Raw genomic sequence first — 21,832 nt, forward strand, 5'->3', positions numbered from 1 at the left:
TTGCCATTGATTTGAAGTTAATTTATTGTAAATTTACAATCAACAAATTTGAGGATGCTGTCATGTGACTGGTCTCAGGTCTGACTGTAAGTCCGAAATTCACTGAAGCAGTGTTCCCTGATCCAAACTGAAACACATTCCGGATTATCTGAGCCAGACCCTAATCTCTTTGCGCCCTGACTGGGAGTGTATGGCACAGTGCGTAGGCTGCTGTTTGATGGTCACCAAGGCCAGAGGCTGATGGCACTGCTCAGGGACCAGTCGCTATTAGTGGGTCCTGGATACCACATCGGAGATTGGCAGGAACAGCAATATCTGTTAGATACAGAGAGAAGGAGCACTCATTCACCTGAGCTGCTGGAGGGTAGAACTGCATCTACTCAGACAGGACCCATATCAGTGTGTCCACTAGGGCGCTATCACCTCAGGCACAGAAGGACATGGTGTCAGGAACCTCTCCAACTTCCACAATCAGTTATCCCAGAGACAGCACTGAGAGAGTGCCGCACTGTCAGAGGGTCAGTGCTGAGGGAGCGCCGCACTGTCAGAGGGTCAGTGCTGAGAGAGTGCCGAACTGTCGGAGGGTCAGTGCTGAGGGAGTGGGCACTGTCGGAGGGTCAGTGCTGAGGGAGTGCCGCACTGTCGGAGGGTCAGTGCTGAGGGAGTGCCACACTGTCAGAGGGTCAGTGCTGAAGGAGCGCCGCACTGTCAGAGGGTCAGTGCTGAGAGAGTGCCGCACTGTCAGAGGGTCAGTGCTGAGGGAGTGGGCACTGTCAGAGGGTCAGTGCTGAGGGAGTGCCGCACTGTCAGAGGGTCAGTGCTGAGGGAGTGGGCACTGTCGGAGGGTCAGTGCTGAGGGAGCACCACACTGTCGGAGGGTCAGTGCTGAGGGAGTGGGCACAGTCGGAGGGTCAGTGCTGAGGGAGTGGGCACTGTCGGAGGGTCAGTACTGAGGGAGTGGGCACTGTCGGAGGGTCAGTGCTGAGGGAGCGCCGCACTGTCAGAGGGTCAGTGCTGAGGGAGCACCGCACTGTCAGAGGGTCAGTGCTGAGGGAGTGGGCACTGTCGGAGGGTCAGTGCTGAGGGAGCACCACACTGTCGGAGGGTCAGTGCTGAGGGAGTGGGCACAGTCGGAGGGTCAGTGCTGAGGGAATGGGCACTGTCGGAGGGTCAGTACTGAGGGAGTGGGCACTGTCGGAGGGTCAGTGCTGAGGGAGCGCCGCACTGTCAGAGGGTCAGTGCTGAGGGAGCACCGCACTGTCAGAGGGTCAGTGCTGAGGGAGTGCCGCACTGTCAGAGGATCAGTGCTGAGGGAGTGGGCACTGTCGGAGGGGCAGTGCTGAGGGAGCACCACACTGTCGGAGGGTCAGTGCTGAGGGGGGGGGGCACAGTCGGAGGGTCAGTGCTGAGGGAGTGGGCACTGTCGGAGGGTTAGTACTGACGGAGTGGGCACTGTCGGAGGGTCAGTGCTGAGGGAGCGCCGCACTGTCAGAGGGTCAGTGCTGAGGGAGCGCCGCACTGGCGGAGGGTCAGTGCTGAGGGAGTGCCGCACTGTCGGAGGGTCAGTGCTGAGGGAGTGGGCACTGTCGGAGGGTCAGCGCTGAGGGAGTGGGTACTGTCGGAGGGTCAGTGCTGAGGGAGCACCGCACTGTCGGAGGGTCAGCGCTGAGGGAGTGGGCACTGTCGGAGTGTCAGTGCTGAGGGAGAGCCGCACTGTCGGAGGGTCAGTGCTGAGGGAGTGGGCACTGTCGGAGGGTCAGTGCTGAGGGAGCGCCGCACTGTCGGAGGGTCAGTGCTGAGGGAGTGCCGCACTGTCGGAGGGTCAGTGCTGAGGGAGTGCCGAACTGTCGGAGTGTCAGTGCTGAGGGAGAGCCGCACTGTCGGAGGGTCAGTGCTGAGGGAGTGGGCACGGTCGGAGGGTCAGTGCTGAGGGAGCGCCGCACTGTCGGAGGGTCAGTGCTGAGGGAGAGCCGAACTGTCGGAGGGTCAGTGCTGAGGGAGTGGGCACTGTCGGAGTGTCAGTGCTGAGGGAGCGCCGCACTGTCAGAGGGTCAGTGCTGAGGGAGTGGGCACTGTCGGAGTGTCAGTGCTGAGGGAGTGGGCACTGTCGGAGGGGCAGTGCTGAGGGAGCACCACACTGTCGGAGGGTCAGTGCTGAGGGAGTGGGCACAGTCGGAGGGTCAGTGCTGAGGGAGTGGGCACTGTCGGAGGGTCAGTACTGAGGGAGCGCCGCACTGTCGGAGGGTCAGTGCTGAGGGAGTGCCGCACTGTCGGAGGGTCAGTGCTGAGGGATTGCCGCACTGTCGGAGGTTCAGTGCTGAGGGAGTGCCGCACTGTCGGAGGGTCAGTGCTGAGGGAGTGCCGCACTGTCGGAGGGTCAGTGCTGAGGGAGTGCCGCACTGTCGGAGGGTCAGTGCTGAGGGAGTGCCGCACTGTCGGAGGGTCAGTGCTGAGGGAGCGCCGCACTGTCGGAGGGTCAGTACTGAGGGAGTGCCGCACTGTCGGAGGGTCAGTGCTGAGGGAGCGCCGCACTGTCGGAGGGTCAGTGCTGAGGGAGTGGGCACTGTCGGAGGGTCAGTGCTGAGGGAGTGGGCACTGTCAGAGGGTCAGTGCTGAGGGAGTGGGCACTGTCGGAAGGTCAGAGCTGAGGGAGTGCTGCACTGTCGGAGGGTCAGTGCTGAGGGAGCGCCGCACTGTTGGAGGGTCAGTGCTGAGGGAGTGGGCACTGTCGGAGGGTCAGTGCTGAGGGAGTGGGCAGTGTCGGAGGGTCAGTGCTGAGGGAGTGCCGCACTGTCGGAGGGTCAGAGCTGAGGGAGCGCCGCACTGTCGGAGGGTCAGGGCTGAGGGAGCGCCGCACTGTCGGAGGGTCAGTGCTGAGGGAGTGCCGCACTGTCGGAGGGTCAGTGCTGAGGGAGCATCGCACTGTCGGAGGGTCAGGGCTGAGGGAGTGGGCACTGTCGGAGGGTCAGTGCTGAGGGAGCGCCGCACTGTCGAAGGGTCAGTGCTGAGGGAGCACTGCACTGTCGGAGGGTCAGTGCTGAGGGAGTGCCGCACTGTCGGAGAGTCAGTGCTGAGGGAGCATCGCACTGTCGGAGGGTCAGTACTGAGGGAGTGGGCACTGTCGGAGGGTCAGTGCTGAGGGAGCGCCGCACTTTCGGAGGGTCAGTGCTGAGTGAATGCCGCACTGTCGGAGGGTCAGTGCTGAGGGAGTGCTGTATTTTCAGGAGGTGAGGAAACCTCACCTGGAGGTGGCTGATTGGTTAGTACTGCTGCCTCACAGTACCTGGGACCTGGGTTCAATTCCCACCTCAGCAACTGTGTGTGTGGAATTTGCACATTCTCCCAGTGTCTGTGAGTTTCCGCCCATAGTGCCCAGGGATGTGCAGGTTAGGGTGGATTGGCCATGCTAAATTGTCCCATAGTGTCCAGGGATGTGTAGGTTAGGGTGGATTGGCCATGCTAAATTGTCCCATAGTGTCCAGGGATGTGCAGGTTAGGGTGGATTGGCCATGCTAAATTGTCCCATAGTGCTCAGGGATGTGTAGGTTAGGCTGGATTGGCCATACTAAATTGTCCCATAGTGCCCAGGGATGTGCAGGTTAGGGTGGATTGGCCATGCTAAATTGTCCCATAGTGTTCAGGAAATTGTAGGTTAGGGTGGATTGGCCATGCTAAATTGTCCCATAGTGCCCAGGGATGTGCAGGTTAGGGTGGATTGGCCATGCTAAATTGTCCCATAGTGTCCAGGGATGTGCAGCTTAGGGTGGATTGGCCATGCTACATTGTCCCATAGTGTCCAGGGATGTGCAGGTTAGGGTGGATTGGCCATGCTAAATTGTCCCATAGTGTCCAGGGATGTGCAGGTTAGGGTGGATTGGCCATGCTAAATTGTCCCATAGTGCCCAGGGATGTGCAGGTTAGGGTGGATTGGCCATGCTAAATTGTCCCATAGTGTCCAGGGATGTGTAGGTTAGGGTGGATTGGCCATGCTAAATTGTCCCATAGTGCCCAGGGATGTGTAGGTTAGGGTAGATTGGCCATGCTAAATTGTCCCATAGTGCCCAGGGATGTGCAGGTTAGGGTGGATTGGCCATGCTAAATTGTCCCAAAGTGTCCAGGGATGTGGACGTTAGGGTGGATTGGTCATGCTAAATTGTCCCATAGTGCCCAGGGATGTGCAGGTCAGGGTGGATTGACCATGCTAAATTGTCCCATAGTGTCCAGGGATGTGTAGGTTAGGGTGGATTGGCCATGCTAAATTGTCCCATAGTGTCCAGGGATGTGCAGGTTAGGGTGGATTGGCCATGCTAAATTGTCCCATAGTGTCCAGGGATGTGCAGGTTAGGGTGGATTGGCCATGCTAAATTGTCCCATAGTGTCCAGGGATGTGCAGGTTAGGGTGGATTGGCCATGCTAAATTGTCCCATAGTGTCCACGGATGTGCAGGTTAGGGTGGATTGGCCATGCTAAATTGTCCCATAGTGCCCAGGGATGTGCAGGTTAGGGTGGATTGGCCATGCTAAATTGTCCCATAGTGTCCAGGGATGTGTAGGTTAGGGAAGATTGGCCATGCTAAATTGTCCCATAGTGTCCAGGGATGTGTAGGTTAGGGTAGATTGGCCATGCTAAATTGTCCCATAGTGCCCAGGGATGTGTAGGTTAGGGTAGATTGGCCATGCTAAATTGTCCCATAGTGCCCAGGGATGTGCAGGTTAGGGTGGATTGGCCATGCTAAATTGTCCCAAAGTGTCCAGGGATGTGGACGTTAGGGTGGATTGGTCATGCTAAATTGTCCCATAGTGCCCAGGGATGTGCAGGTTAGGGTGGATTGGCCATGCTAAATTGTCCCAAATTGTCCAGGGATGTGGACGTTAGGGTGGATTGGTCATGCTAAATTGTCCCATAGTGCCCAGGGATGTGCAGGTCAGGGTGGATTGACCATGCTAAATTGTCCCATAGTGTCCAGGGATGTGTAGGTTAGGGTGGATTGGCCATGCTAAATTGTCCCATAGTGTCCAGGGATGTGCAGGTTAGGGTGGATTGGCCATGCTAAATTGTCCCATAGTGTCCAGGGAGGTGCAGGTTAGGGTGGATTGGCCATGCTAAATTGTCCCATAGTGTCCAGGGATGTGCAGGTTAGGGTGGATTGGCCATGCTAAATTGTCCCATAGTGCCCAGGGATGTGCAGGTCAGGGTGGATTGGCCATGCTAAATTGTCCCATAGTGCCCAGGGATGTGCAGGTTAGGGTGGATTGGCCATGCTAAATTGTCCCATAGTGTCCAGGGATGTGTAGGTTAGGGAAGATTGGCCATGCTAAATTGTCCCATAGTGTCCAGGGATGTGTAGGTTAGGGTGGATTGGCCATGCTAAATTGTCCCATAGTGTCCAGGGATGTGCAGGTTAGGGTGGATTGGCCATGCTAAATTGTCCCATAGTGCCCAGGGATGTGAAGGTGAGGGTAGATTGGCCATGTTAAATTGTCCCATAGTGTCCAGGGATGTGGACGTTAGGGTGGATTGGTCATGCTAAATTGTCCCAAAGTGTCCAGGGATGTGGACGTTAGGGTGGATTGGTCATGCTAAATTGTCCCATAGTGCCCAGGGATGTGCAGGTTAGGGTGGATTAGCCATGCTAAAATGTCCCATAGTGCCCAGGGATGTGTAGGTTAGGGTGGATTGGCCATGCTAAATTGTCCCATAGTGCCCAGGGATGTGTAGGTTAGGGTGGATTGGCCATGCTAAATTGACCCATAGTGCCCAGGGATGTGTAGGTTAGGGTGGATTGGCCATGCTAAATTGTCCCATAGTGCCCAGGGATGTGCAGGTTCGGGTGGATTGGCCATGCTAAATTACCCATAGTGCCCAGGGATGTGCAGATTAGGGTGGATTGGTCATGCTAAATTGTCCCATAGTGTCCAGGGATGTGTAGGTTAGGGTGGATTGGTCATGCTAAATTGTCCCATAGTGTCCAGGGCTGTGTAGGTTAGGATGGATTGGCCATGCTAAATTGTCCCATAGTGCCCAGGGATGTGCAGGTTAGGGTGGATTGGCCGTGCTAAATTGTCCCATAGTGCCCAGGGATGTGTAGGTTAGGGTGGATTGGCCATGCTAAATTGTCCCATAGTGTCCAGGGATGTGCAGGTTAGGGTGGATTGGCGATGCTAAATTGTCCCATAGTGCTCAGGGATGTGTAGGTTAGGGTGGATTGGCCATGCTAAATTGTCCCATAGTGCCCCAGGGATGTGCAGGTTAGGGTGGATTGGCCATGCTAAATTGTCCCACAGTGTCCAGGGATGTGTAGGTTAGGGTGGATTGGCCATGCTAAATTGTCCCATAGTGTCCAGGGATGTGCAGGTTAGGGTAGATTGGCCATGCTAAATTGTCCCATAGTGCTCAGGGATGTGTAGGTTAGGGTGGATTGGCCATGCTAAATTGTCCCATAGTGCCCAGGGATGTGCAGGTTAGGGTGGATTGGCCATGCTAAATTGTCCCATTGTGTTCAGGAAATTGTAGGTTAGGGTGGATTGGCCATGCTAAATTGTCCCATAGTGCCCAGGGATGTGCAGGTTAGGGTGGATTGGCCATGCTAAATTGTCCCATAGTGCTCAGGGATGTGCAGGTTAGGGTGGATTGGCCATGCTAAATTGTCCCATAGTGCCCAGGGGTGTGTAGGTTAGGGTGGATTGGCCATGCTAAATTGTCCCATAGTGCCCAGGGATGTGCAGGTTAGGGTGGATTGGCCATGCTAAATTGTCCCATTGTGTTCAGGAAATTGTAGGTTAGGGTGGATTGGCCATGCTAAATTGTCCCATAGTGCCCAGGGATGTGCAGGTTAGGGTGGATTGGCCATGCTAAATTGTCCCATAGTGCTCAGGGATGTGCAGGTTAGGGTGGATTGGCCATGCTAAATTGTCCCATAGTGCCCAGGGGTGTGTAGGTTAGGGTAGATTGGCCATGCTAAATTGTCCCATAGTGCCCAGGGATGTGCAGGTTAGGGTGGATTGGCCATGCTAAATTGTCCCATAGTGTTCAGGAAATTGTAGGTTAGGGTGGATTGGCCATGCTAAATTGTCCCATAGTGCCCAGGGATGTGCAGGTCAGGGTGGATTGACCATGCTAAATTGTCCCATAGTGTCCAGGGATGTGTAGGTTAGGGTGGATTGGCCATGCTAAATTGTCCCATAGTGTCCAGGGATGTGCAGGTTAGGGTGGATTGGCCATGCTAAATTGTCCCATAGTGTCCAGGGATGTGTAGGTTAGGGTGGATTGGCCATGCTAAATTGTCCCATAGTGCCCCAGGGATGTGCAGGTTAGGGTGGATTGGCCATGCTAAATTGTCCCATAGTGTCCAGGGATGTGTAGGTTAGGGTGGATTGGCCATGCTAAATTGTCCCATAGTGTCCAGGGATGTGCAGGTTAGGGTGGATTGGCCATGCTAAATTGTCCCATAGTGCTCAGGGATGTGTACGTTCGGGTGGATTGGCCATGCTACATTGTCCCATAGTGCCCAGGGATGTGCAGGTTAGGGTGGATTGGCCATGCTAAATTGTCCCATAGTGTTCAGGAAATTGTAGGTTAGGGTGGATTGGCCATGCTAAATTGTCCCATAGTGCCCAGGGATGTGCAGGTTAGGGTGGATTGGCCATGCTAAATTGTCCCATAGTGCTCAGGGATGTGCAGGTTAGGGTGGATTGGCCATGCTAAATTGTCCCATAGTGCCCAGGGATGTGCAGGTTAGGGTGGATTGGCCATGCTAAATTGTCCCATAGTGCCCAGGGATGTGCAGGTTAGGGTGGATTGGCCATGCTAAATTGTCCCATAGTGACCAGGGATGTGCAGGTTAGGGTAGATTGGCCATGCTAAATTGTCCCATAGTGTCCAGGGATGTGTAGGTTAGGGTAGATTGGCCATGCTAAATTGTCCCATAGTGTCCAGGGATGTGTAGGTTAGGGTGGATTGGCCATGCTAAATTGTCCCATAGTGTCCAGGGATGTGTAGGTTAGGGTGGATTGGCCATGCTAAATTGTCCCATAGTGCCCAGGGATGTGCAGGTTAGGGTGGATTGGCCATGCTAAATTGTCCCATAGTGTCCAGGGATGTGTAGGTTAGGGTGGATTGGCCATGCTAAATTGTCCCATAGTGTCCAGGGATGTGCAGGTTAGGGTGGATTGGCCATGCTAAATTGTCCCATAGTGCCCAGGGATGTGCAGGTTAGGGTGGATTGGCCATGCTAAATTGTCCCATAGTGTTCAGGAAATTGTAGGTTAGGGTGGATTGGCCATGCTAAATTGTCCCATAGTGCCCAGGGATGTGCAGGTTAGGGTGGATTGGCCATGCTAAATTGTCCCATAGTGCTCAGGGATGTGCAGGTTAGGGTGGATTGGCCATGCTAAATTGTCCCATAGTGCCCAGGGATGTGCAGGTTAGGGTGGATTGGCCATGCTAAATTGTCCCATAGTGCCCAGGGATGTGCAGGTTAGGGTGGATTGGCCATGCTAAATTGTCCCATAGTGCCCAGGGATGTGCAGGTTAGGGTAGATTGGCCATGCTAAATTGTCCCATAGTGTCCAGGGATGTGCAGGTTAGGGTGGATTGGCCATGCTAAATTGTCCCATAGTGTCCAGGGATGTGCAGGTTAGGGTGGATTGGTCATGCTAAATTGTCCCATAGTGCCCAGTGATGTGCAGGTCAGGGTGGATTGACCATGCTAAATTGTCCCATAGTGTCCAGGGATGTGTAGGTTAGGGTGGATTGGCCATGCTAAATTGTCCCATAGTGTCCAGGGATGTGCAGGTTAGGGTGGATTGGCCATGCTAAATTGTCCCAGAGTGTCCAGGAATGTGTAGGTTAGGGTGGATTGGCCATGCTAAATTGTCCCATAGTGCCCCAGGGATGTGCAGGTTAGGGTGGATTGGCCATGCTAAATTGTCCCATAGTGTCCAGGGATGTGTAGGTTAGGGTGGATTGGCCATGCTAAATTGTCCCATAGTGTCCAGGGATGTGCAGGTTAGGGTGGATTGGCCATGCTAAATTGTCCCATAGTGCTCAGGGATGTGTACGTTAGGGTGGATTGGCTATGCTAAATTGTCCCATAGTGCCCAGGGATGTGCAGGTTAGGGTGGATTGGCCATGCTAAATTGTCCCATAGTGTTCTGGAAATTGTAGGTGAGGGTGGATTGGCCATGCTAAATTGTCCCATAGTGCCCAGGGATGTGCAGGTTAGGGTGGATTGGCCATGCTAAATTGTCCCATAGTGCTCAGGGATGTGCAGGTTAGGGTGGATTGGCCATGCTAAATTGTCCCATAGTGCCCAGGGATGTGCAGGTTAGGGTGGATTGGCCATGCTAAATTGTCCCATAGTGCCCAGGGGTGTGTAGGTTAGGGTAGATTGGCCATGCTAAATTGTCCCATAGTGCCCAGGGATGTGCAGGTTAGGGTGGATTGGCCATGCTAAATTGTCCCATAGTGCCCAGGGATGTGCAGGTTAGGGTGGATTGGCCATGCTAAATTGTCCCATAGTGCCCAGGGATGTGCAGGTTAGGGTGGATTGGCCATGCTAAATTGTCCCAAAGTGTCCAGGGATGTGGACGTTAGGGTGGATTGGTCATGCTAAATTGTCCCATAGTGCCCAGGGATGTGCAGGTCAGGGTGGATTGACCATGCTAAATTGTCCCATAGTGTCCAGGGATGTGCAGGTTAGGGTGGATTGGCCATGCTAAATTGTCCCATTGTGCCCAGGGATGTGCAGGATAGGGTGGATTGGCCATGCTAAATTGTCCCATAGTGTCCAGGGATGTGTAGGTTAGGGTAGATTGGCCATGCTAAATTGTCCCATTGTGTCCAGGGATGTGTAGGTTAGGGTGGATTGGCCATGCTAAATTGTCCCATAGTGCCCAGGGATGTGCAGGTTAGGGTGGATTGGCCATGCTAAAATGTCCATTAGTGCCCAGGGATGTGTAGGTTAGGGTGGATTGGCCATGCTAAATTGTCCCATAGTGTCCAGGGATGTGTAGGTTAGGGTGGATTGGCCATGATAAATTGTCCCATAGTGCCCAGGGATGTGTAGGTTAGGGTGGATTGGCCATGCTAAATTGTCCCATAGTGCCCAGGGATCTGAAGGTTAGGGTGGATTGGCCATGCTAAATTGTCCCATAGTGCCCAGAGGTGTGTAGGTTAGGGTGGATTGGCCGTGCTAAATTGTCCCATAGTGCCCAGGGATGTGCAGATTAGGGTGGATTGGCCATGCTAAATTGTCCCGTAGTGCCCAGGGATATGCAGGTTAGGGTTGATTGGCCATGCTAAATTGTCCCATAGTGCGCAGGGATGTGCAGGTTAGGGTGGATCGGCCATGCTAAATTGTCCCATAGTGTCCAGGGATGTGTAGGTTAGGGTGGATTGGCCATGCTAAATTGTCCCATAGTGCCAAGGGATGTGCAGGTTAGGGTGGATTGGCCATGCTAAATTGTCCCATAGTGCCCAGGGATGTGCAGGTTAAGGTGGATTGGTCATGCTAAATTGTCCCATAGTGTCCCGGCATGTGCAGGTTAGGGTGGATTGGCCATGCTAAATTGTCCCACAGTGTCCAGGGATGTGCAGGTTAGGGTGGATTGGCCATGCTAAATTGTCCCATAGTGTCCAGGGATGTGCAGGTTAGGGTGGATTGGCCATGCTAAATTGTCCCATAGTGCTCAGGGATGTGTACGTTAGGGTGGATTGGCTATGCTAAATTGTCCCATAGTGCCCAGGGATGTGCAGGTTAGGGTGGATTGGCCATGCTAAATTGTCCCATAGTGTTCAGGAAATTGTAGGTGAGGGTGGATTGGCCATGCTAAATTGTCCCATAGTGCCCAGGGATGTGCAGGTTAGGGTGGATTGGCCATGCTAAATTGTCCCATAGTGCTCAGGGATGTGCAGGTTAGGGTGGATTGGCCATGCTAAATTGTCCCATAGTGCCCAGGGATGTGCAGGTTAGGGTGGATTGGCCATGCTAAATTGTCCCATAGTGCCCAGGGATGTGCAGGTTAGGGTGGATTGGCCATGCTAAATTGTCCCAAAGTGTCCAGGGATGTGGACGTTAGGGTGGATTGGTCATGCTAAATTGTCCCATAGTGCCCAGGGATGTGCAGGTCAGGGTGGATTGACCATGCTAAATTGTCCCATAGTGTCCAGGGATGTGTAGGTTAGGGTGGATTGGCCATGCTAAATTGTCCCATAGTGTCCAGGGATGTGCAGGTTAGGGTGGATTGGCCATGCTAAATTGTCCCATAGTGTCCAGGGATGTGTAGGTTAGGGTGGATTGGCCATGCTAAATTGTCCCATAGTGTCCAGGGATGTGCAGGTTAGGGTGGATTGGCCATGCTAAATTGTCCCATAGTGTCCAGGGATGTGCAGGTTAGGGTGGATTGGCCATGCTAAATTGTCCCATTGTGCCCAGGGATGTGCAGGTTAGGGTGGATTGGCCATGCTAAATTGTCCCATAGTGTCCAGGGATGTGTAGGTTAGGGTAGATTGGCCATGCTAAATTGTCCCATTGTGTCCAGGGATGTGTAGGTTAGGGTGGATTGGCCATGCTAAATTGTCCCATAGTGCCCAGGGATGTGCAGGTTAGGGTGGATTGGCCATGCTAAAATGTCCATTAGTGCCCAGGGATGTGTAGGTTAGGGTGGATTGGCCATGCTAAATTGTCCCATAGTGTCCAGGGATGTGTAGGTTAGGGTGGATTGGCCATGCTAAATTGTCCCATAGTGCCCAGGGATGTGTAGGTTAGGGTGGATTGGCCATGCTAAATTGTCCCATAGTGCCCAGGGATCTGAAGGTTAGGGTGGATTGGCCATGCTAAATTGTCCCATAGTGCCCAGAGGTGTGTAGGTTAGGGTGGATTGGCCGTGCTAAATTGTCCCATAGTGCCCAGGGATGTGCAGATTAGGGTGGATTGGCCATGCTAAATTGTCCCGTAGTGCCCAGGGATATGCAGGTTAGGGTTGATTGGCCATGCTAAATTGTCCCATAGTGCGCAGGGATGTGCAGGTTAGGGTGGATCGGCCATGCTAAATTGTCCCATAGTGTCCAGGGATGTGTAGGTTAGGGTGGATTGGCCATGCTAAATTGTCCCATAGTGCCAAGGGATGTGCAGGTTAGGGTGGATTGGCCATGCTAAATTGTCCCATAGTGCCCAGGGATGTGCAGGTTAAGGTGGATTGGTCATGCTAAATTGTCCCATAGTGTCCCGGCATGTGCAGGTTAGGGTGGATTGGCCATGCTAAATTGTCCCACAGTGTCCAGGGATGTGCAGGTTAGGGTGGATTGGCCATGCTAAATTGTCCCATAGTGTCCAGGGATGTGCAGGTTAGGGTGGATTGGCCATGCTAAATTGTCCCATAGTGCCCAGGGATGAGCAGGTTAGGGTGGATTGGCCATGCCAAATTGTCCCATAGTGTCCAGGGATGTGTAGGTTAGGGTGGATTGGCCATGCTAAATTGTCCCATAGTGCCCAGGGATGTGCAGGTTAGGGTGGATTGGCCATGCTAAATTGTCCCAAAGTGTCCAGGGATGTGGACGTTAGGGTGGATTGATCATGCTAAATTGTCCCATAGTGCCCAGGGATGTGCAGGTTAGGGTGGATTGGCCATGCTAAAATGTCCCATAGTGCCCAGGGATGTGTAGGTTAGGGTGGATTGGCCATGCTAAATTGTCCCATAGTGCCCAGGGATGTGTAGGTTAGGGTGGATTGGCCATGCTAAATTGACCCATAGTGCCCAGGGATGTGTAGGTTAGGGTGGATTGGCCATGCTAAATTGTCCCATAGTGCCCAGGGATGTGCAGGTTCGGGTGGATTGGCCATGCTAAATTACCCATAGTGCCCAGGGATGTGCAGATTAGGGTGGATTGGTCATGCTAAATTGTCCCATATTGCCCAGGGATGTGTAGGTTAGGGTGGATTGGTCATGCTAAATTGTCCCATAGTGTCCAGGGTTGTGTAGGTTAGGATGGATTGGCCATGCTAAATTGTCCCATAGTGCCCAGGGATGTGTCGGTAAGGGTGGATTGGCCATGCTAAATTGTCCCATAGTGCCCAGAGGTGTGTAGGTTAGGGTGGATTGGCCGTGCTAAATTGTCCCATAGTGCCCAGGATGTGCAGGTTAGGGTGGATTGGCCGTGCTAAATTGTCCCATAGTGCCCAGGGATGTGCAGGTTAGGGTGGATTGGCCATGCTAAAATGTCCCATAGTGCCCAGGGATGTGTAGGTTTGGGTGGATTGGCCATGCTAAATTGTCCCATAGTGTCCAGGGATGTGTAGGTTAGGGTGGATTGGCCATGCTAAATTGACCCATAGTGCCCAGGGATGTGTAGGGTAGGGTGGATTGGCCATGCTAAATTGTCCCATAGTGCCCAGGGATCTGAATGTTAGGGTGGATTGGCCATGCTAAATTGTCCCATAGTGCCCAGAGGTGTGTAGGTTAGGGTGGATTGGCCGTGCTAAATTGTCCCATAGTGCCCAGCGATGTGCAGATTAGGGTGGATTGGCCATGCTAAATTGTCCCGTAGTGCCCAGGGATATGCAGGTTAGGGTGGATTGGCCATGCTAAATTGTCCCATAGTGCCCAGGGATGTGCAGGTTAGGGTGGATTGGCCATGCTAAATTGTCCCATAGTGTCCAGGGATGTGCAGGTTAGGGTGGATTGGCCATGCTAAATTGTCCCATAGTGCCCAGGGATATGCAGGTTAGGGTGGATCGGCCATGCTAAATTGTCCCATAGTGTCCAGGGATGTGTAGGTTAGGGTGGATTGGCCATGCTAAATTGTCCCATAGTGCCAAGGGATGTGCAGGTTAGGGTGGATTGGCCATGCTAAATTGTCCCATAGTGCCCAGGGATGTGCAGGTTAAGGTGGATTGGTCATGCTAAATTGTCCCATAGTGTCCCGGCATGTGCAGGTTAGGGTGGATTGGCCATGCTAAATTGTCCCATAGTGTCCAGGGATGTGCAGGTTAGGGTGGATTGGCCATGCTAAATTGTCCCATAGTGTCCAGGGATGTGCAGGTTAGGGTGGAATGGCCATGCTAAATTGTCCCATAGTGACCAGGGATGTGCAGTTTAGGGTGGATTGGCCATGCTAAATTGTCCCATAGTGTCCAGGGATGTGTAGGTTAGGGTGGATTGGCCATGCTAAATTGTCCCATAGTGCCCAGGGATGTGCAGGTTAGGGTGGATTGGCCATGCTAAATTGTCCCATAGTGTCCAGGGATGTGCAGGTTAGGGTGGATTGGCCATGCTAAATTGTCCCATAGTGCCCAGGGATATGCAGGTTAGGGTGGATCGGCCATGCTAAATTGTCCCATAGTGTCCAGGGATGTGTAGGTTAGGGTGGATTGGCCATGCTAAATTGTCCCATAGTGCCAAGGGATGTGCAGGTTAGGGTGGATTGGCCATGCTAAATTGTCCCATAGTGCCCAGGGATGTGCAGGTTAGGGTGGATTGGCCATGCTAAATTGTCCCATAGTGCCCAGGGGTGTGTAGGTTAGGGTAGATTGGCCATGCTAAATTGTCCCATAGTGCCCAGGGATGTGCAGGTTAGGGTGGATTGGCCATGCTAAATTGTCCCATAGTGCCCAGGGATGTGCAGGTTAGGGTGGATTGGCCATGCTAAATTGTCCCATAGTGCCCAGGGATGTGCAGGTTAGGGTGGATTGGCCATGCTAAATTGTCCCAAAGTGTCCAGGGATGTGGACGTTAGGGTGGATTGGTCATGCTAAATTGTCCCATAGTGCCCAGGGATGTGCAGGTCAGGGTGGATTGACCATGCTAAATTGTCCCATAGTGTCCAGGGATGTGTAGGTTAGGGTGGATTGGCCATGCTAAATTGTCCCATAGTGTCCAGGGATGTGCAGGTTAGGGTGGATTGGCCATGCTAAATTGTCCCATAGTGTCCAGGGATGTGTAGGTTAGGGTGGATTGGCCATGCTAAATTGTCCCATAGTGTCCAGGGATGTGCAGGTTAGGGTGGATTGGCCATGCTAAATTGTCCCATAGTGTCCAGGGATGTGCAGGTTAGGGTGGATTGGCCATGCTAAATTGTCCCATTGTGCCCAGGGATGTGCAGGTTAGGGTGGATTGGCCATGCTAAATTGTCCCATAGTGTCCAGGGATGTGTAGGTTAGGGTAGATTGGCCATGCTAAATTGTCCCATTGTGTCCAGGGATGTGTAGGTTAGGGTGGATTGGCCATGCTAAATTGTCCCATAGTGCCCAGGGATGTGCAGGTTAGGGTGGATTGGCCATGCTAAAATGTCCATTAGTGCCCAGGGATGTGTAGGTTAGGGTGGATTGGCCATGCTAAATTGTCCCATAGTGCCCAGGGATGTGTAGGTTAGGGTGGATTGGCCATGCTAAATTGTCCCATAGTGCCCAGGGATCTGAAGGTTAGGGTGGATTGGCCATGCTAAATTGTCCCATAGTGCCCAGAGGTGTGTAGGTTAGGGTGGATTGGCCGTGCTAAATTGTCCCATAGTGCCCAGGGATGTGCAGATTAGGGTGGATTGGCCATGCTAAATTGTCCCGTAGTGCCCAGGGATATGCAGGTTAGGGTTGATTGGCCATGCTAAATTGTCCCATAGTGCGCAGGGATGTGCAGGTTAGGGTGGATCGGCCATGCTAAATTGTCCCATAGTGTCCAGGGATGTGTAGGTTAGGGTGGATTGGCCATGCTAAATTGTCCCATAGTGCCAAGGGATGTGCAGGTTAGGGTGGATTGGCCATGCTAAATTGTCCCATAGTGCCCAGGGATGTGCAGGTTAAGGTGGATTGGTCATGCTAAATTGTCCCATAGTGTCCCGGCATGTGCAGGTTAGGGTGGATTGGCCATGCTAAATTGTCCCACAGTGTCCAGGGATGTGCAGGTTAGGGTGGATTGGCCATGCTAAATTGTCCCATAGTGTCCAGGGATGTGCAGGTTAGGGTGGATTGGCCATGCTAAATTGTCCCATAGTGTCCAGGGATGTGCAGGTTAGGGTGGATTGGCCATGCTAAATTGTCCCATAGTGTCCAGGGATGTGCAGGTTAGGGTGGAATGGCCATGCTAAATTGTCCCATAGTGCCCAGGGATGTGCAGTTTAGGGTGGATTGGCCATGCTAAATTGTCCCATAGTGTCCAGGGATGTGTAGGTTAGGGTGGATTGGCCATGCTAAATTGTCCCATAGTGCCCAGGGATGTGCAGGTTAGGGTGGATTGGCCATGCTAAATTGTCCCATAGTGTCCAGGGATGTGCAGGTTAGGGTGGATTGGCCATGCTAAATTGTCCCATAGTGCCCAGGGATATGCAGGTTAGGGTGGATCGGCCATGCTAAATTGTCCCATAGTGTCCAGGGATGTGTAGGTTAGGGTGGATTGGCCATGCTAAATTGTCCCATAGTGCCAAGGGATGTGCAGGTTAGGGTGGATTGGCCATGCTAAATTGTCCCATAGTGCCCAGGGATGTGCAGGTTAGGGTGGATTGGCCATGCTAAATTGTCCCATAGTGCCCAGGGGTGTGTAGGTTAGGGTAGATTGGCCATGCTAAATTGTCCCATAGTGCCCAGGGATGTGCAGGTTAGGGTGGATTGGCCATGCTAAATTGTCCCATAGTGCCCAGGGATGTGCAGGTTAGGGTGGATTGGCCATGCTAAATTGTCCCATAGTGCCCAGGGATGTGCAGGTTAGGGTGGATTGGCCATGCTAAATTGTCCCAAAGTGTCCAGGGATGTGGACGTTAGGGTGGATTGGTCATGCTAAATTGTCCCATAGTGCCCAGGGATGTGCAGGTCAGGGTGGATTGACCATGCTAAATTGTCCCATAGTGTCCAGGGATGTGTAGGTTAGGGTGGATTGGCCATGCTAAATTGTCCCATAGTGTCCAGGGATGTGCAGGTTAGGGTGGATTGGCCATGCTAAATTGTCCCATAGTGTCCAGGGATGTGTAGGTTAGGGTGGATTGGCCATGCTAAATTGTCCCATAGTGTCCAGGGATGTGCAGGTTAGGGTGGATTGGCCATGCTAAATTGTCCCATAGTGTCCAGGGATGTGCAGGTTAGGGTGGATTGGCCATGCTAAATTGTCCCATTGTGCCCAGGGATGTGCAGGTTAGGGTGGATTGGCCATGCTAAATTGTCCCATAGTGTCCAGGGATGTGTAGGTTAGGGTAGATTGGCCATGCTAAATTGTCCCATTGTGTCCAGGGATGTGTAGGTTAGGGTGGATTGGCCATGCTAAATTGTCCCATAGTGCCCAGGGATGTGCAGGTTAGGGTGGATTGGCCATGCTAAAATGTCCATTAGTGCCCAGGGATGTGTAGGTTAGGGTGGATTGGCCATGCTAAATTGTCCCATAGTGCCCAGGGATGTGTAGGTTAGGGTGGATTGGCCATGCTAAATTGTCCCATAGTGCCCAGGGATCTGAAGGTTAGGGTGGATTGGCCATGCTAAATTGTCCCATAGTGCCCAGAGGTGTGTAGGTTAGGGTGGATTGGCCGTGCTAAATTGTCCCATAGTGCCCAGGGATGTGCAGATTAGGGTGGATTGGCCATGCTAAATTGTCCCGTAGTGCCCAGGGATATGCAGGTTAGGGTTGATTGGCCATGCTAAATTGTCCCATAGTGCGCAGGGATGTGCAGGTTAGGGTGGATCGGCCATGCTAAATTGTCCCATAGTGTCCAGGGATGTGTAGGTTAGGGTGGATTGGCCATGCTAAATTGTCCCATAGTGCCAAGGGATGTGCAGGTTAGGGTGGATTGGCCATGCTAAATTGTCCCATAGTGCCCAGGGATGTGCAGGTTAAGGTGGATTGGTCATGCTAAATTGTCCCATAGTGTCCCGGCATGTGCAGGTTAGGGTGGATTGGCCATGCTAAATTGTCCCACAGTGTCCAGGGATGTGCAGGTTAGGGTGGATTGGCCATGCTAAATTGTCCCATAGTGTCCAGGGATGTGCAGGTTAGGGTGGATTGGCCATGCTAAATTGTCCCATAGTGCCCAGGGATGAGCAGGTTAGGGTGGATTGGCCATGCCAAATTGTCCCATAGTGTCCAGGGATGTGTAGGTTAGGGTGGATTGGCCATGCTAAATTGTCCCATAGTGCCCAGGGATGTGCAGGTTAGGGTGGATTGGCCATGCTAAATTGTCCCAAAGTGTCCAGGGATGTGGACGTTAGGGTGGATTGATCATGCTAAATTGTCCCATAGTGCCCAGGGATGTGCAGGTTAGGGTGGATTGGCCATGCTAAAATGTCCCATAGTGCCCAGGGATGTGTAGGTTAGGGTGGATTGGCCATGCTAAATTGTCCCATAGTGCCCAGGGATGTGTAGGTTAGGGTGGATTGGCCATGCTAAATTGACCCATAGTGCCCAGGGATGTGTAGGTTAGGGTGGATTGGCCATGCTAAATTGTCCCATAGTGCCCAGGGATGTGCAGGTTCGGGTGGATTGGCCATGCTAAATTACCCATAGTGCCCAGGGATGTGCAGATTAGGGTGGATTGGTCATGCTAAATTGTCCCATATTGCCCAGGGATGTGTAGGTTAGGGTGGATTGGTCATGCTAAATTGTCCCATAGTGTCCAGGGTTGTGTAGGTTAGGATGGATAGGCCATGCTAAATTGTCCCATAGTGCCCAGGGATGTGTCGGTAAGGGTGGATTGGCCATGCTAAATTGTCCCATAGTGCCCAGAGGTGTGTAGGTTAGGGTGGATTGGCCGTGCTAAATTGTCCCATAGTGCCCAGGATGTGCAGGTTAGGGTGGATTGGCCGTGCTAAATTGTCCCATAGTGCCCAGGGATGTGCAGGTTAGGGTGGATTGGCCATGCTAAAATGTCCCATAGTGCCCAGGGATGTGTAGGTTAGGGTGGATTGGCCATGCTAAATTGTCCCATAGTGTCCAGGGATGTGTAGGTTAGGGTGGATTGGCCATGCTAAATTGACCCATAGTGCCCAGGGATGTGTAGGTTAGGGTGGATTGGCCATGCTAAATTGTCCCATAGTGCCCAGGGATCTGAATGTTAGGGTGGATTGGCCATGCTAAATTGTCCCATAGTGCCCAGAGGTGTGTAGGTTAGGGTGGATTGGCCGTGCTAAATTGTCCCATAGTGCCCAGCGATGTGCAGATTAGGGTGGATTGGCCATGCTAAATTGTCCCGTAGTGCCCAGGGATATGCAGGTTAGGGTGGATTGGCCATGCTAAATTGTCCCATAGTGCCCAGGGATGTGCAGGTTAGGGTGGATTGGCCATGCTAAATTGTCCCATAGTGTCCAGGGATGTGCAGGTTAGGGTGGATTGGCCATGCTAAATTGTCCCATAGTGCCCAGGGATATGCAGGTTAGGGTGGATCGGCCATGCTAAATTGTCCCATAGTGTCCAGGGATGTGTAGGTTAGGGTGGATTGGCCATGCTAAATTGTCCCATAGTGCCAAGGGATGTGCAGGTTAGGGTGGATTGGCCATGCTAAATTGTCCCATAGTGCCCAGGGATGTGCAGGTTAAGGTGGATTGGTCATGCTAAATTGTCCCATAGTGTCCCGGCATGTGCAGGTTAGGGTGGATTGGCCATGCTAAATTGTCCCATAGTGTCCAGGGATGTGCAGGTTAGGGTGGATTGGCCATGCTAAATTGTCCCATAGTGTCCAGGGATGTGCAGGTTAGGGTGGAATGGCCATGCTAAATTGTCCCATAGTGCCCAGGGATGTGCAGGTTAGGGTGGATTGGCCATGCTAAATTGTCCCATAGTGTCCAGGGATGTGTAGGTTAGGGTGGATTGGCCATGCTAAATTGTCCCATAGTGCCCAGGGATGTGCAGGTTAGGGTGGATTGGCCATGCTAAATTGTCCCAAAGTGTCCAGGGATGTGTAGGTTAGGGTGGATTGATCATGCTAAATTGTCCCATAGTGCCCAGGGATGTGCAGGTTAGGGTGGATTGGCCATGCTAAAATGTCCCATAGTGCCCAGGGATGTGTAGGTTAGGGTGGATTGGCCATGCTAAATTGTCCCATAGTGCCCAGGGATGTGTAGGTTAGGGTGGATTGGCCATGCTAAATTGACCCATAGTGCCCAGGGATGTGTAGGTTAGGGTGGATTGGCCATGCTAAATTGTCCCATAGTGCCCAGGGATGTGCAGGTTCGGGTGGATTGGCCATGCTAAATTACCCATAGTGCCCAGGGATGTGCAGATTAGGGTGGATTGTTCATGCTAAATTGTCCCATATTGCCCAGGGATGTGTAGGTTACGGTGGATTGGTCATGCTAAATTGTCCCATAGTGTCCAGGGTTGTGTAGGTTAGGGTGGATTGGCCGTGCTAAATTGTCCCATAGTGCCCAGGGATGTGCAGATTAGGGTGGATTGGCCATGCTAAATTGTCCCATAGTGCCCAGGGATATGCAGGTTAGGGTGGATTGGCCATGCTAAATTGTCCCACAGTGCCCAGGGATGTGCAGGTTTGGGTGGATTGGCCATGCTAAATTGTCCCATAGTGTCCAGGGATGTGCAGGTTAGGGTGGATTGGCCATGCTAAATTGTCCCATAGTGCCCAGGGATATGCAGGTTAGGGTGGATCGGCCATGCTAAATTGTCCCATAGTGCCCAGGGATGTGCAGGGTAGGGTGGATTGGCCATGCTAAATTGTCCCATAGTGCCCAGGGATGTGCAGGTTAGGGTGGATTGGCCATGCTAAATTGTCCCATAGTGTCCAGGGATGTGCAGGTTAGGGTGGATTGGCCATGCTAAATTGTCCCATAGTGTCCAGGGATGTGCAGGTTAGGGTGGATTGGCCATGCTAAATTGTCCCATAGTGTCCAGGGATGTGCAGGTTAGGGTGGATTGGCCATGGGAAATTGTCCCATAATGCCCAGGGATGTGCAGGTTAGGGTGGATTGGCCATGCTAAAGTGTCCCATAGTGCCCAGGGATGTGCAGGTTAGGGTGGATTGGCCATGCTAAATTGTCCCATAGTGCTCAGGGATGTGCAGGTTAGGGTGGATTGGCCATGGGAAATGCATTGTCACAGGGACATGGGAGTGATGTGCTTTGGGAGGGGTGGTGGGGGCTTTGTGAACCCGATGGGCCGAATGGCCTGCCTCCACACGGTTGGGATTCTATGATGGTAGAACACCTTTCTCTGGACAGTGCGCCTTGCTGTTTTACACATCAGGAGCTGTGCAGGGTTCCTTACCGATCTGGGCAGGTTTGGGCAGTTGGAGATTGTTCATCAAGCTCACAAATTCTCTCAGGGGTTTGGTGAGGCGTGGATTCAGTCTCCTCTCCTCTTCCACTGTTGTCACGGTCTGTCCTGTTAGGGAAGCAACTGAATCACATTATCAAGTCATTCAGCCCCCCCCCCCTCCTCCAGCCTGTTACACAGGAACAGGAGGCCATTCAGCCCCCCTTCCTCCAGTCTGTTACACAGGAACAGGAGGCCATTCAGCCCCCTCCTCCTCCAGCCTGTTACACAGGAACAGGAGGCCATTCAGCCCCCTCCTCCTCCAGCCTGTTACACAGGAACAGGAGGCCATTCAGCCCCCTCCTCCTCCAGCCTGTTACACAAGAACAGGAGGCCATTCAGCCTCCCCTCCTCCTCTAGCCTGGTACACAGGAACAGGAGGCCATTCAGCCCTCCCTCCTCCAGTCTGGTATACAGGAACAGGAGGCCATTTAGCCCCCCCTCTCCAGCCTGTTACACAGGAACAGGAGGCCATTCAGCACCCCCTCCTCCAGCCTGTTACACAGGAACAGGAGGCCATTCAGCCCCCCCTCCATCCTGTTACACAGGAACAGGAGGCCATTCAGCCCCTCCTCCTCCAGCCTGTTACACAGGAACGGGAG

The 21,832-nt window shown here is 52.9% G+C and overlaps 1 protein-coding gene across 2 annotated transcripts in view; it reads right to left on the reverse strand.

Moving 5' to 3' along the window:
- ethe1 (ETHE1 persulfide dioxygenase) overlaps positions 1-21,832 on the reverse strand; it is an 86,998-nt gene continuing 65,166 nt past the window's right edge. For both annotated transcript variants that reach the window (XM_087981097.1, XM_087981096.1), the window contains 2 exons: positions 21,183-21,299; positions 1-315 (listed from right to left, as the gene is read on the reverse strand). In XM_087981097.1, the coding sequence (XP_087837223.1) occupies positions 251-315; positions 21,183-21,299 (182 nt within the window). In that variant the 3' untranslated portion in view covers positions 1-250. The remainder of the gene's footprint in view (positions 316-21,182; positions 21,300-21,832) is intronic.

The sequence above is a fragment of the Chiloscyllium plagiosum genome, unplaced genomic scaffold, assembly GCF_037043375.1.
Source record: "Chiloscyllium plagiosum isolate Xiang-an unplaced genomic scaffold, Cpla_swu_hap1 HiC_scaffold_38, whole genome shotgun sequence".
Classification (NCBI taxonomy): domain Eukaryota; kingdom Metazoa; phylum Chordata; class Chondrichthyes; order Orectolobiformes; family Hemiscylliidae; genus Chiloscyllium; species Chiloscyllium plagiosum.